The sequence below is a fragment of the Macrotis lagotis genome, chromosome 3 (genome assembly GCF_037893015.1).
Source record: "Macrotis lagotis isolate mMagLag1 chromosome 3, bilby.v1.9.chrom.fasta, whole genome shotgun sequence".
Classification (NCBI taxonomy): Eukaryota; Metazoa; Chordata; class Mammalia; order Peramelemorphia; family Peramelidae; genus Macrotis; species Macrotis lagotis.
In genome coordinates, this window is record NC_133660.1 from 245,382,746 (window position 1) to 245,398,722 (window position 15,977).

Genomic DNA, 15,977 nt, shown 5'->3' on the forward strand with positions numbered 1-15,977 from the left:
ACCTTGAAGCAGGAGAAATGTTAGGAAAATCCTAGGTCAATAATAACTGCTTTTCTCTATATTTTGGTTGAAGTAATTTGTACACAGATTTTTTTTAGGTTTTTTTTTTTTTGCAAGGCAAATGGGGTTAAGTGACTTACCCAAGGCCACATGGCTAGGTAATTACTAAGTGTCTGAGACCAGATTTGAACCCAGGTACTCCTGACTCCAAGGCCGGTGCTTTATCCACTGCGCCACCTAGCCGCCCCTTGTACACAGATTTTATAAAAGCTATATATCTCTCCAAATAATAAATAAATATATTTGCCAAATTACTGGGTTTTATTCTAAAGGTGTTAGAAAAAAACTTCCAGAAAAGATAGCTAACTTTGATTCTTTATTTATAGATCTCATCTGATGGAAGTTAGTCCACTTGGAGTCATTTTCTGTGCAAAATCTATTTATTTTCTCCAAGATCAGCTTCTGTCTCAGATTCAATTGTAAACCAATGTATTTGACTCATTCATGTTTCTTCTTCAACTTTATATGACACCTGTTACATTTCCTTTCGAATTTTGTGAACCTGGAAAAATCCCCCTCATCAATTCTAGTGGTTTCCCCCTAAAGTTAGTCTGATCTTTTCTTTCCTTTGTTTCACAGGTATGGAAAGATGCTGCAACTCAGATTTTCTTCTCTTTATCTGCTGCATGGGGAGGTCTGATTACTCTTTCCTCTTACAACAAATTCCACAATAACTGCTACAGGTAGGTTGGAACCTGGCTGTGGTTGAGGTGGAAGTGGAGAGGTGAGGAAGATGAGGGGGTGAAGCTCTAGTCTTGGACTCACAACCCTTGGTAAGAGTTAGTGGATCATTCCCTGACTTTGAATCTGACTGAAGAGCTTTTGACTTTCCTAGGGCCAGGAAGGGAATCAGTGGTGGGTCAGGATTACCACACAGTCAGCTCCTGGGGGTTTCCTCCTATAAGTCCCTTTTCTTCTCACATAGAGTTTTACCCTGCTGTAGGTCCTCATCACCTTAGAAATGGATTATTTCAATATGTTTTGAGAATCAAGTCAACACACATTACTATGTCTAATAATATATTCAAAATTCTATGCCATAGACAACCAACTCTCTAACCAAAAAAGGAGGATTCTTTTAGACAAGTCATTCAACACCATTTATCAACAGACTAATACAGGTAGAGTTCTGGGCTTGGTGCTATTGGGAAATGCCAAGAAATTTAGGATATGGTCTTTGTACTTGAGTTTATAGTCTAGGTAGAGAGAAAAGACCTGTCTGCCTACTTGAAAAATATCTGAGTATAACAGGCATTGCTGTCTTTGAAAGTTGCCAAATGAGTGGTATGGAGACTAAGATGTCAGAACTCAGAGAAAATCACTTTGAGCTGGGGTCTTTGTGAAAGTTTTCTTGAATGAACTGGGGTTATTTCTAGAATTTGAAGGTTGGGAAGAATTTCAGTAACTGAAAGGAATAGTTAGAACATTCCAGATTGGAAAAAAAAGTTATGAGCAAAACTTCAAGGCAAGAAGACCTAATAAATGTTTGGAAAACTATCAATAGATCTATTAAACAGGAATGGATATATTTATAGGGGAGAAGAGAGGAACAGATTGAAAAGATAATTTGAGGCTTTATTAAAGAAGGCCTTAAATCCCTAACGAAGGTGTTTGGATGAATAATGTTATAATTACTTTTTAATGAAGGATTTGAAAATTTGTAGGCACATGGAAAATGCAAAGGAATACAGGATCCCTGTCATTTTAGAAAAGACTTCCCTCCCCCTGCATCTGGGGCCATCTTCAGTCATCCTGATCCATATCTGGCCACTGGACCCAGATGGCTCCGGAGGAGAAAGTGAGGCTGGTGGCTTTGCACAGCACCCCCCTCACTTAAATTCAATTCACTTGCATGTCATGGCATCACCTCCCTGATGTCATGGTCCTCTTTGAGAACGAAGGATAAACAGCAACATCAACAGCAACAACAACATCAAAGACTTCCAGCTAGTGCAGGTTAGACAAACCTATTCACTTGGGGGAAACAGTGGGCTTCTGCAAAAGATGATGTTTGGGAAGTAGGTGAAATTTCCATTCAGCTACTCCCATCTTCTCCCTTGGGTTCTTCTTCTACCTTTCAGTACCCTGACCCCTAAACTGAGGTTGGCTATTCAGTTTCCAGTGTAGTAACCCAACCAAGCTTGCTGGTTCCAACTTTACTTATCTTCCAATCCTTTGCTGCTGTCTTTTACCTAAGGTATCCCCTCCCCTCAGTTCCTATTCTATTCTCCTCTAAGAAAGAAAATTGGGCAAATGAAATAATAATGAGTCATAAAAAGATTGTCCTATTAGTCATCCCAGGATATCCATCCCCTTCACATTTAAACTGTCTTTCTAGAGACAGTGTCTTAACACAAAGATAGTGGGGCAGATTTTGGGGTTAGGGTACTCTTTCTCATCCCTCAATTTTTATGGTGGGGTTATATATAGTCCCTCCCTATATGAATAGGCTATAGAGAAGAAATATGTATAATAAGGATGGATTAATGTTCAATTCGTGATCAACCAACCAACAATTTTTAGGTGCCTACTATTCCAGGTGCTGGTACACTTAGCTTAGGTACACTGAAGGACATAATCCTTACTTGTAAGTCTCAGCAGTAGCCTTGAGATCATGGGCCAGTGCCCACAGCTACATGATTAGTATAACACGATGGTTCTTGTCTCCTCTCTCCAGAGACACACTCATTGTCACCTGTACCAACAGTGCTACAAGCATCTTTGCGGGCTTTGTCATCTTCTCTGTCATTGGCTTCATGGCAAACGAGCGCAAAGTGAACATTGAGAATGTGGCTGACCAAGGTAATGTACACAACCTACATTTGGACAGTGCTTTAAGATTGACTTCACACATATCCCTACAATGCAACTGAAACCTCACTAGATCATGAATCAGATCCATGGATCAGAGTGGGAGCTGGATTACTTTTGTTGGTTTCTTTGGTGTTTCCTGAGTCCTTAAGGTTTCCAGACTAGTCAAGGGGATGCTTTAAAAGATTCTTTCCCTCCATCACATTCTTATTTTTCTTCATTAGTTTTAAAGCAGATGAAATAAAATGTGAGGTCTACTTTATTAGAAGGGGGATTATTTATTAGATTTAATCGATTATTTTAAAAGCAATCTCAGGGACAACCATGATGGTAATGGCATTAGAAGAGTTTATGGAACTCTCATCATAACATGAATGCAAATATCTTACTTTTATGACATTTATGGCAAATCTATACTTAGCAAATTGTATCCTTAACCTTTTCTTTTTAGGGGGCAGGGAAGAGGAGACGAGGGGAAATTAGGGAAAGTGAAGAGATGGTATGGGGAATCTATTGTAAGATCATAGGAGCTCTGAACCATGTACCTGAGTTCTGTTCTTATCTCTATCATTGTATGGGAGACTTCAAAAACTTTTTTGACCTCAGACTCAGTTTCCTCTTCTATAAAAGGATTGGACTGAAGATCTCTAAGTTGCTTTTTGACCTTTGAATTCTGTAATTATGATTCTATGAGAGATTTTCTTTACTATACTGTGTCTCCAATAAGCATAGTAATATGTCTTGCAGATTTTTTTTTTTGATTGAAGTTAGGACCTGTGATTTAATTTCTTTAGAAAACTACCTCTACTTGAATATATGCTTAATTTATAGTCTTAAGGAGTTAATTTATAGTCTCAAGGAGTTTTTGGGACATTGAGAGACTTTCCTATGATCTTGTAGCTTTTATCAGCAGTAGTATTTGAATACAGGTTCAGGTTCCCAGAACCTGTATTTTTCTACTACCCCAAGGTCTCTCTCCTTTTGTAATCATTTAGTTATCATTATTTGATAATAATAATCATTAAATGGTAACTGACTAATGAAGTCAGAAAGACTCATCTTCCTGAGAACAAATCTGGTCTCAGGTCCCTACTAGTGGTGTAACCCTGAGTAAGTCACTTAACTCTGTTTGCCTTACTTTCCTCATCTGTGAATTGGAGAAGGAAATGGCAAAATCACTCCAGTATTTCTATCTCTGCCAAGAAAACCCTAAATGGAGTTCATGAAGAGCTGGACATGCCTAATACTGAACAAAAAATAGACTAATGAACCTAAAGAGGGGTACATAGGTGAAAGTTTAACAGATAACAATGAAGAGGAAGAGCTCCTTCTTATTTAATGCTTTTCTTCCACTACCAGCACCTATACCCCTGCCCCTACCTAAATCTATCTTCACTAAAATGTTTGTCCAGGGGAGTACTTTAGCTCACAAGACCAGCTTGTTATGGTTTCAGTGTGAACATTGAAACCTTGGAAAATTGGCTTATACTACAAATCAAATCCTGATTTACTGTTTTGTTGGTTATCTTGACTTAAAAAGGATCAATAATTCAGGTCAACCTTAAACTTGTTTAATGAGTACACTTTTTTTCCCTTTGGATAAATGGTTGTTAAACATTTATCACCATATCCTGTTTGTGACCTAATTAAAGTAGTTATAGAATTAGAGTTGAAAGGGGCTTTAGAGATCATCAAGACCAAATTCATTTTACGTGGGAAAACTGTGGCAGGAGAAATGACTTCTCTAAGATAGAAAAACCCAGATATGAACTCAGGTCATTTCTTAATAGATCCTTTAGTGTTACAAATATCTATAATAAAATACAGGAATCTGAATGAATATAGAAAAGTTCCAGGGACTTAAATTTGTATAAATAGTCAAAATAAATGAGCAAAAACATAGAATATAAAAATTAAACTAAAAACTCCAAGGTACCTTTCTTTTTTTTATTGATATTTTATTTTTCCAATTACATGTTATGAAAGTTTTTCAACATTCATTCACATGCATATGCATATTTTAAAGTTACATAATTTACTCCCACCCATCCCCTCCCTTCAGTGGGAACAGTCAGATGAATATTATACATACGCCTTTGTGTTTAACATGTATACAGACTAGTCATTTTTGGTATGAGGAATTAGGATTAAGGGACAAGAAAGAAAAGCATGAGATAGTTAAGAAATACATAAGAGAAAATTTAAAAAAGTGAATGAGGCGTTCATTCAGATTCTGTAGGGTTTTATTTTTGTTTTGTTTTGTTTTCTTTTTCTTCCTCTGGATGTGGATAGCATTGTCCATAACAAGTCTCCCAGGTTTGTCCTAGCTCTCTGAAATGCTGACAGGAGCTGCATCCATTAAAATTGGTCAACTCACAATGCTGTTGTTAATGTGTGTGCCATGCTCTCTTGGAGAAGTACCAGAGAATGCAGAAAGGAAAATGTGGAAACTACTTTGCAAAAAGGGAGAAAGAGGGCAGCTAGCTGGTGCAGTGGATAGAGCACTGAGCTTGGAGTCAGGAGAATCTGAATTCAAATCCAGTTTCAGACATTTACTAGCTTATGACCTTGGGAAAGTCACTTAACCTCATGCCAAAAACAAAAAGAAAGAAAAAAGGGAGAAAGGATGATTGGAAATGTTTACCTTTGGAAAAGTCCTCAGAAATAGATACCTTAAGAAATTCTAATTAATCCCTACAAAATCACAGGGGATTGAGAAAGAAATTATCAGGGTACTTAGGCATTAATTCTGACATGATTTATTTGTTTGATAGGAAAAGGAAAGATTAGATTAATACTATGGGTTCCTACTATAGATAGGAAGAGAGAATTGAAGCTTTGTTCTCCAAAACATAAAGAAAAACTGGGCTGGAAGTAGGTGTTTAGTAAAAATATTATTAAATCCATTGAATAGCCAATGGAATGGAAAAAGAAGGAATTGTTTTGGCTGCTACTCAGCCAGGAGGAAAGAATTCAGAGTTGGATTATATCAGAAATTGTGTCCAGTGGCCTGTGGCTTAAATTGCACTTTTCATTCTTTAATCAATTAGGGAAATTAGGAATAAATAGTCAGAATATTTGGAACTAGGAATGAAACTCAGAGAGTCTGTTTCTAGGACTGGGCACAAGGGATTGCCAGCTCTAAGAAGACAGTGAGACAGTCGTAAGTAAGGTTTGTTTCATGGTTATGGGGCACTTCTCTCATCTAGTCCTTGCCTGGAGCTCCCCAGGCAGTAAGCAATGAGGAAATATGACCATAAGTCTTTTCCTCCAATTCTCAAGACCTTTTGGAAATTGCAAGTACATTTTTGCCATTATCAGTAATTCATCTGGGTGTGCTGACTGGACTATCTTGCTGTCAAGCCTTGTTCATATGGAATGGCTTGTCTGAGCCCAGTTCAGAGGATAGGCTTCTGGAACGAGGTGACTGGCAGGGCACTTTATGGCCAATATCCTGATGAAGGACACCATCCTATCAGAATTTCCTTCATAGTTATCACAAAATAGAATGACTCACTTAAGGAAGTAGTGGGTTCTCATTGGGTTCCTCTTCAATGAACACTTGTCTGGGATATTGTCCAAGGGATTCATGGTCACCCATTGACCAGATGGCCCCTTCCATTTCTGAGAATCTGGAATCTCCATTAGTCTTGGACAGCATTTTTGGACCATTATATCCACTTCTTGAACTCAGAATAAAGGGTAAAGGAGGCATTTTATGATTGACTGAATGACACACATTTCTGTCAACACAACTCTGAAATGGGTATATCTTTCCTGTGTTGGCTCTACTCTCCACTCTTTAAATTAATGCCATTTTATAAGAACACTTTTCTTAACTTCATATCTCTTTAATTAATTAGGAGTTCTTAGCTTGTCAGTTAATAGTTTTTCTGAATCTTTGCTTCCAGGGAATCTCTATTAATCTCTTAGCATAAGATTTAAAAATATAAAAGAGGATTTACTAGTTTTTCCTCTAAATACTTTGAGTACTTTGATAGTATCATAGAGTGGAAAGGATCTTGAAAGACCATCTACTATGACTACCTCCTTTTATAAATGAGAAAGTGAATCCTAGAGACGCTAAATGATTCTCCAGTAAGAAGTCGAACAGGAATTGTAGTACATGTCCTCCGACTTGAAAGTCTAGGATCCTGATTATTTTGCCATATATCGTTGATCATGTTGGAATGCATACTTCTTTTACTTTCGTATATTGTAATGTACCATTGACTTCTAATATTTTCTTACTCTTTTTCATGTCCTTTCATATATTCTTCAAATGCACTGGGGGCTTACCTTATATTTTGTAGACATCAATGCACTACTCAATTACCCAGGCTGTCCAAATTTGGACACTAACTCTCAATTTGGCTATATAAATGATTTGCATTCTTTTCTTGACATACATGTAATCATATCCTTTTCTATTTAGAATGCTAATTATTTTTAGTAGTTTGCTGTGGTGTACCTAAACTTGTCTTTCCTTTGGATCACCTGTAGTTATGAGTCTTCTAAGATGTAAAATGGTCCTTGGTCATCTGCAATGTTTTTTTTTTTTTTAGTCCACTAAGAGTGAAGCAATTAGATATTGTCTCAAGTTATATAAAATAGCAAAAAAAAAAAAAACCCCAGTAAAGTGGATGATGGATTCCTTGGCATGAGAGTTAGCCAAGTTAGATTATCTTGAGAGTATTCACAGTTGAAACTGGAGGACAGAGAGCAGATAAATGGGAGATGGAATAGATTTGCTGGTATATTTGTAGCAGCCTATTTTCATACTTGATGACAGTAGGACAACCACATTTGGATTTCAGTACTTAATATTCTGTATAACTAAGTGGGAAAGGTACTGAAGAAAATGAAATATAAAAGTTTCTGCATCTGACGAGCTATTGAGTCAATCTTTGCAAAGGTGATCCAGTTTGAAGACACCAGGGAGCTTTTAAAGAGGTCTCAAAGCAAGGAATAGTTTTGAGCAACTCCTCAAATTGTCTTAATAGGGTAAACCTCTAAAGGTGGCAGTAAAAAGATACACTACCTTTTAAAATTCAAGGACAAATCTTTGCAAGATTCTGTAAGGTAACTTTTCCCTAATACATGAAGAGATGCCTTGGGCCATTCAAAACTATTGGTGCTTCACATAGCTTGGATAATCACCCTGCATGTGGGGGATCTAATATAAAAGCTGTTTATGTTAAATTTCAGAGTCTAGTATTTGAGAGAAACTTAGGTTACTACAATACCTTTTCATTCCCAGCTTTCTCTCTTTGCCAGGAAGGAGCCCTTCACAAACATTACAAAGATACGAATTACCTCTTATAAGAATTCAGAATGAGGATTATTTACAAAAAGGACCACTGTCCATGTATTCACACTTAACCATCATAAAATATTTTGAAGTATCTTAATGAATAGATTCTATGGAGCAATGCAAAGGAGGGATCCTCAGATGAACTGCATAAGAGTATTATCAAGGGAGTTGAGACATTTTTCAGCTATATTGAGAGTCAAGCCCTGGGAATGTAATTCCTCTGGGGTTGCATTAACTTCCCTAGGCTCCCTAGGGATTACTAATTCCTTCTCTAGTGCACTAATAATATCCTTTTTAGCTCCAAAGAGTTAAGGAGCCAGATGATCCCTAGGGTTTAATTATCCCTCCCCAAGAGTGAATTCAACCCTGTGGGAAGCTCATCTTTGTCAGAATAGAATACTATTCCACACAAAGCTCCAGGGAGCCTCCCTACTTGGGAATTTATATACTCTCAGGGAAGGGCTAAATTTCCCTTTGGGGGGATTTTTCTTTCTAGGTGCCCACACCACTACAAAATGCTCTATTCACTGGGAAAACTTGAGTTGACCATGCTATGAACATTATCATCCCAACAGAGTAGATGGACAAACCTATGAGGTAGACCTGTTTTTTTAAGCTGATCTAAGGATACTATACCTAGGTTTGTGAATTATTGATGGAGCTATAGCAAAGAGGTAATTCCTTAACCAGAGAGACCCATGTTAACCCACTAGCCATATCTTTTTTTTTTTGCAAGGCAGTGGGGTTAAGTGGCTTGCCCAAGGCCATACAGCTAGGTAATTATTAAGTGTCTGAGGTCAGATTTGAACTCAGGTACTCCTGACTCCAGGGCCGGTGCTTTATCCACTGCACCACCTAGCTGCCCCTAGCCATATCTTTTATTTGTTTTGTTTTTTAGGTTTTTGCAAGGCAAATGGGGTTAAGTGGCTTGCCCAAGGCCACACAGCTAGGTAATTATTAAGTGTCTGAGGTCGGATTTGAACCCAGGTACTCCTGACTCCACGGCCTGTGCTTTATCCACTGCGCCATCTAGCCGCCCCTAGCCATATCTTTTAAAGAAATCTCTAGTTCATTCTAAAAATTTCACAAGATTATAGATTTAGAATTGGAAGGAAACTTGAAGGCTATTAAAATTTAACTCTATCATTTAAGAGATGGTGAAATAGGTATAGGGAGATAAAATGACTTGGATCACATAGTAAGCAGCATTTGGAAAAATGGGAATTTATTTTTCTTGATACTCTAATCCAATACTCTACTCATTGAGCTAATATTTCACCTATTTCTCCAGTATTTCACATTTTATCTCCCCACCTCTGCAAAGATGGAAGGAAGGCCCACTTTGTCAGTTTTTCTCTGACTTATTGAGTTTCAATACTCTATCCATTTTTATAACTTTAACTGACCTGTAATGAAATCATAGATCCATTCCCTATCCTCTTAAATAAACACAGCTTCATTAATGATATTTGTAAAGTACCTATATCAGTAAATATTTTTTGATTAAATGAATATGGAATTCATCTCAGAGTTAATAAAATAAATTAAATTGAGAATTCCTATAAGTGACAGGGAAATTCTATTTAGTTTTAAATCCTAAATGATGTCCTGACTTTTGGGGAAGAGGAATTCCTGAACAAAAAAAAATACATTTGAGAGCCCTTAGAAATTTCCATTTTTGGGGTGGCTAGGTGATGCAGTGGATAAAGCACCGGCCCTGGAGTCAGGAGTACCTGGGTTCAAATCTGGTCTCAGACACTTAATAATTACCTAGCTGTGTGGCCTTGGGCAAGCCACTTAACCCCATTGCCTTGCAAGCCTCCCCCCCAAAAAAAAACCTAAGAAATTTCCATTTTTTGGGAATCTTAACCTGGAAAATTTTTGTAAATAAATTACCCTCCCCTCCTTCCCCATCCCACCTCTTCCTTGAACCTTAATTCTGATCTCTACTTTTATGAGACAAGCAAAGAATTACCAGGGACTTATTTCAAATGACTAGCTTTTGGGTTTTTTTTTTTTACTATAACTGTCAGATTCCATAGGGTCAATATGCATCCATGATGGGCTTCTATTATCTTAGTTCTTTAATGTTTAGGACCATGACCCTGAGTCATTATAACTGCTTCTATCATCAAACCTTGAATCAATTTTGTTTTGCATAATTCTAGTCCTTTATATTCTCTCAGTGATGATCTCTTTGGTTGGAAATCATGGAACAGTGACCTCAGAAGAATCAAAGGGATGAGTGACCCCAAGGGATGTGGTCAGATTAATGGTCAGGTGCAACATATTTGTGCTGGAGGAGTGGCCTAGAAGACATCAAGGACAAACATGACCAAAAATAGGAGTTGAGTTAGTTGTCATATGTCTTGTGGTAAATGATTGACAATCTGAGTGCTTCCTTGAAATATTTAAAGAATCAGATCCAATGTTCAAGTGTGTTGGGTGGACCTCCAATAGAGAGCCTGATCCATGATAGGTACTTAAATGATTTGAATTGGAGGAAGCGATGAAAACCATCTAGGAAGACAAAGTGCATTCAGATGATTTAGGAGAGGACCTCCTGAGATTAAGAATCTATTTAAGAATCAGATTGTTTTATTGTATATTTTAAATTATTTTTTGGTTCTTGGAACTTTTGTCAATCTCCATATTTGCTTTAACCATTTCCATTACAATATTTATTGTGCTATCTATTATGTGCAAGAATAGGTGATGGGGATGAAAAGAAAAATGAAAAGCTGACATTTTACTGGATGATAGTTCTCACCTAACCAGACTAAGTATAACTAGAACATTCTATTCTCTTACAATTTTGGATAAATGAAGTTTATCCTAATGGATTTTTTTTTAAAAAGAGAGATGGCTTGGTATAGAGGACAGAAAATCCACTTCTGAATGGGGAAGACCTTAAGTTTATGTTCTACTTCTGAACACATTGGCTGTCCATCCACTCTCCATCCAGGTTTGAGACTTGGGTGCTATCCTCAGTTCACACTCTCCCTTAGGTTTTATATCTCATCATTTGTCCGGTCTCTTTCATACACTCCCCCAACACTGCTATCATCCCTTATCTACCCATGTCTCCCAATTACCATAGGATCAATAGAAAAATACACTGTTTTGTAATTAAACCCTTTGTAATCTGACCCTTTCCTAAATTTCCAGTCTTTTTCACACTGACTCTCATCCTTATCCTCCCCAATGTTCCTCACATACAATATTGTATCTCTAGACTCCAGACATTTTTACTGTCTGTCACCCTTGTCTGGATTTTCTCTCCCTCCTCTTAGTTTTTCTGGCTTTCTTCAAAACTTAGTAAAAATTTCACTTTCTTCAAGAAGTCTTTTCTAGTTCTTAATCTTGGTGCCTTCCCTCTGAGACTACTTCCAGTTTGTCTCATATTTATCTTATTTGTTCATAATTGTTTGCATGCTATTTCCATTATTAGATAGTAAATTTCTTGAGAACAGGGTTAGATTTTGGCCTTTCATTGTTTCCCTTTTGCTTAGCACAGTTAATTATTGCTCTGTGACCCTGGACAAGTTTCCTAACTCTTTGTGCTCCAGGATAGTGATGTCAAACTCAAATAGAAACATGAGCCATTAGCACCATATCTGAGGTATCCTACGGGCTTAGAAAACATCAAATGATTATATTACCTATTATATTTTTATTTATTTAAAATATTTTTCAATTATGTTTTACTCTGGTTCAGGCTTCATTTTGCAGTGTTGCTTTAGGGCTACATTGCATTTCATCTTTGCTCAGACTGTAAATATTAGAATGAAACCTCAGATCATGTTTCTATTCATATCTGAGTGGTAGCAGAAAATGAACAGAGCTTAAGTTTTTAGAAAATCTTCTGCCCCAGTCTCACTCCTCCCTTGGACTTCTGTGTACCTGGAAAACCAAGTTGGGATCAAAGATTACATTTCTTTTGCTATACTTACATCCTCAGGAAATGATTATTGGAAAGCATATGGCCCCACTTTATGGGCTCCTCTATTCCAAGAATACTGAACAGCCTTCCAATCAGGACTGGTTTGCATTTGTTTATTCTGTGCCATACTTTAATTCAAACTTTTCCTTTATATTTCACACTGGGAATATTTAAAATTTGGGATCATAGTATGCTCAATACATAGATAAAGCTGCAGTATCTTAGCCATTCGAGTCTTTATTTTTTAAATACCCCAAGGCCCTAGACAGCATTAAGAGCCAACAGCTTGAAAAATTTCATTTTAAAAAAGTGCTGTTATGTTTGAATGATAAACTTCCAGATGCTGTGATTCCTATTTCACAGCCTTACTTCAGTGAAAATCCCCTAGCACAAGACATTAACGTGTCTCTGCCTGTCCTAATGTGCTATTTTTTAGTATTTAACAAGGAAATTCACATCTGCAAAATCCTTAACAGTAAACATTTCCTCAAGAGTTGAAGCGTGTGGGTGAAGTTAGAACTGCTGCTCCCAGTTCAAAGAAGGAGCAACTAAGTCCCATAGATCTTTGACTTTGTCTATGACTTAGTCTTGATATGATGCAACTTATGCTGACAATAGTGGAATCACTGTTCTGTCTAAATTAATTTTGCAAATAAGGTCACTGAAGTCTAGATTGATTAGTTAAATGACTTTCCTAAGGTCAATGCAGGAGATAAAGTGAATAGAATTATTTCATAAGAGTAGAGATTTAGACTTGGAAGGGTCTTTATAGGTCATCCAGTCCAAACTTTCCATATCATTTTATCTTCATTAGAATTCTATAAGATAATTGATTTAATTTCCCCATTTTACACATGAGGAAACTGAGGCATAGAGGTTACATGACCTGTTCAAAGTCACATATCTACTATCTGAGGCACATGACTATAGGCTATAATAGCCAGAAAAGACTTTGCAAAGGTCATAACTATAACTTGAATTGTGCCTGGTGCTTGAATGCACTTCCTGGTTTATCCTGTAATGTTTTACATGCTATAGTCTATAGTCATTTATGTTTTGTCTTCTCCAGGGCCAGGTATTGCTTTTGTGGTTTACCCTGAAGCCTTAACCAGGCTTCCTCTCTCTCCTTTTTGGGCCATAATCTTCTTCCTGATGCTACTGACTCTTGGATTGGATACCATGGTGAGCATCTTGTTTTCTTGCCTCCAAAGTACAGTCTCTAATGGGTCTATATAGGCTAAGAATGTCCTTTCTCCCAGTGGGGATGGTGTTACTGAAAGCAGTTTAAGAAGGATGAGGATAATTAGGAACTTGATGATTTTCCCAAGGAAGGTACAGGAATGTGTGTGTGTGTGTGTGTGTGTGTGTGTGTGTGTGTGTGTGTGTGTGTGTGTTTGTGTGTTTGTGTGTGATTTCTGAAATTTGGAAGGGAGTCTGTGTTTCCAAATATCAATTCTATATATTTTCAGTTGTCACTAGAATTTTTCACTAAAAATTGTTGAAAGATGGAAGAGAGGAAGAAAATGATTCAGGCAGAAGAACACAATAAAACTTTTTTTTTTTTGGAAAAATGACTTTGTACAAATAGTTTTACAAATAGTTTTATCAGTTTAACTACTTGAGTGTAAAGTAGTTCTTTCCCTTAAGAAGAAAGCAAAGAAAATGTAAAAACAAACAAAACAAAAGAAAGAAAAGAATCTGTAACTATCTCATAAATAGAGAATAGTTTCCAGTATTCTAGTGGATCAACAAATGGAGCATGTGCATCCATGAGGATGAGGGAAATGATAGTGGAAGAGAAAGTTCTAAGTAATAAAACATTATCACTCTCTTTACCTGTAACTGGTGGGTGATTGGATCACAGTAGGTTCTTTTGTATTATTAAAAGAAATAACTTCCTTTTTTCCCTTTATAGGATGAAAAATGGCTCTTTTCATTGTGTTTTTTAAGTTGTGTTACTAACATTTTCTTTACTATTACCTTCACAGTTTGCCACCATTGAAACCATAGTTACCTCCATCTCAGATGAGTTTCCAAAGTATTTGCGCACACATAAGCCTGTCTTTACTCTTGGATGCTGTGTTTGTTTCTTCATCATGGGCTTTCCTATGATCACTCAGGTAAATTGTTTGCTGGGAGAGGAAGACATTTCTACTTCATTCATTCATTCATTATTCATTTATTCATGCAATTGTTATGGATTTAGTATGTATTTGGCACTTTGCTAGACAAATACTGCTGCCATAAAAATTAGGTTTATACAAATTAATTAGGGATTTATGGGGCAAAATTAATTTTTGTCTTCATTTTGCCAACAGCAATAGATAGATGTATCCTTGAGCCAGGTAGGCAGTCACATAATGGAGTTGCCTATCCAAGAAACAAAGAAGTCTTGCAGATAGAGAACTTGCTGGATAATTATTTGTTTTAATGTAAAGTCCACCATACACTTCTCTTAAAATTCTAAGTTTATCAAATGCATTTAAGTGTTGTTTTTTAATAGCTGAAACATTATTTGACATAAATATTTTGGAAGGAAATTCAACAATTAAACTCAATAACCATTTAGCAATCATTTACTTTATGTAAATCACTGATAGTTTCTGACAATTCAAAGCTAAAGGAGACATAACTCCTGTCCTTGTGGAAATTAAAATCTAATTGGGGTCTTGAGAAAAATCTTTGATACAAAGTAGAATTTAAGTTAATATAAATTCATTAAATAAGGGGATTAAGAAGAGAGAATAAATGTCTGAGTGAGGAGCCATTGGACAAATGAAGAATCATCAAAAATGCAGATACTATAGATTTAAATGATAATTGGAGAACTGCAACATGTCAGAGATGGAAGGAACCTCAGAAAGCCTCTAGCCCAGCCAATTCTTGTATGAGAATTCCCTCTACAGTATATTCCAGAAGTCATTATGTAACCTTTGCTTGTAGATCTTGGTAAAGATGAAACTATTATTTCTCTAGCATCAGTTCATTCTGTTTTGTGATATAGTTCTAATTATTTAGAGATTCCCGCCCCCACTTTCTGAAATAGAAGAATTGGAACAATTTGCTTCTGTCCTCTGGGAGCCATACAATTTTTGCCTTTTCTTCCATATGATAGCCTCTCAATACTTGAAGAAAGTCATTATAGTCTTTATAAACTTTCTCTTCTTTGGACTAATTATCCCCAATTTCTTCAACTGATTCTCATGTGGAAAATCCTTGACATCCTTTAAAGAACTGGTCAGTGCTTATGAATATTCTCTAGTTAATCTTTATCCTTCTAAAAATATGGCATCCAGAATTGAATCCAATATTCCAAAGATGGCTTGATCAGGACAGAGAACAAGAAGGATTATCACCTCCCTATTTCTAGGCATTCTATTTTATAGCATTCCAGAATTTGAGTTGGAAGGTCCCTTAATGTCCAATCTATACATGAATAAAATGGCCAATATAATATACCAAGTTTCTATTTATTCTTATGATTCTGTCCACTGATGATTTTACACCACTTTCCCACTGTCTTTGCTTAAAGTGTAATCTATTGTTTGAAGTAAATTGTGCTCATGAAAAGCAGTCTGGTAACATTAATATGGTGTTCCTCATCTTGAATCTTAATCCTTTCTGTTTAAGGTATTAAATACTTCTCTGTGCTTGTTATGTTGGCTAAAATGTTTTCAGAGCTAGATTTGATAATATCACCAAAGATCCTGTTTTTTAATTGCCCCAATAGCCACAAATTATCACAATTTTATTGGTTCTCTCAATGAACTCTGCAATGTATGCTAGGAGGAAGAGGTCAAGATTTGGAGTCAGCAAATTCAAGTTTTTGCTGCCTAACTCTACTGCCTA

General features: G+C 36.5%; 1 protein-coding gene across 1 annotated transcript in view; it reads left to right on the forward strand.

The window, feature by feature from the left end:
- Positions 1 to 15,977, forward strand: part of SLC6A5 (solute carrier family 6 member 5) — a 63,850-nt gene that overhangs the window by 25,995 nt on the left and 21,878 nt on the right. The window contains exons 8-11 of the mRNA XM_074227565.1: positions 640 to 743; positions 2,738 to 2,862; positions 13,198 to 13,310; positions 14,117 to 14,248. Of these exons, the coding sequence (XP_074083666.1) occupies positions 640 to 743; positions 2,738 to 2,862; positions 13,198 to 13,310; positions 14,117 to 14,248 (474 nt within the window). The remainder of the gene's footprint in view (positions 1 to 639; positions 744 to 2,737; positions 2,863 to 13,197; positions 13,311 to 14,116; positions 14,249 to 15,977) is intronic.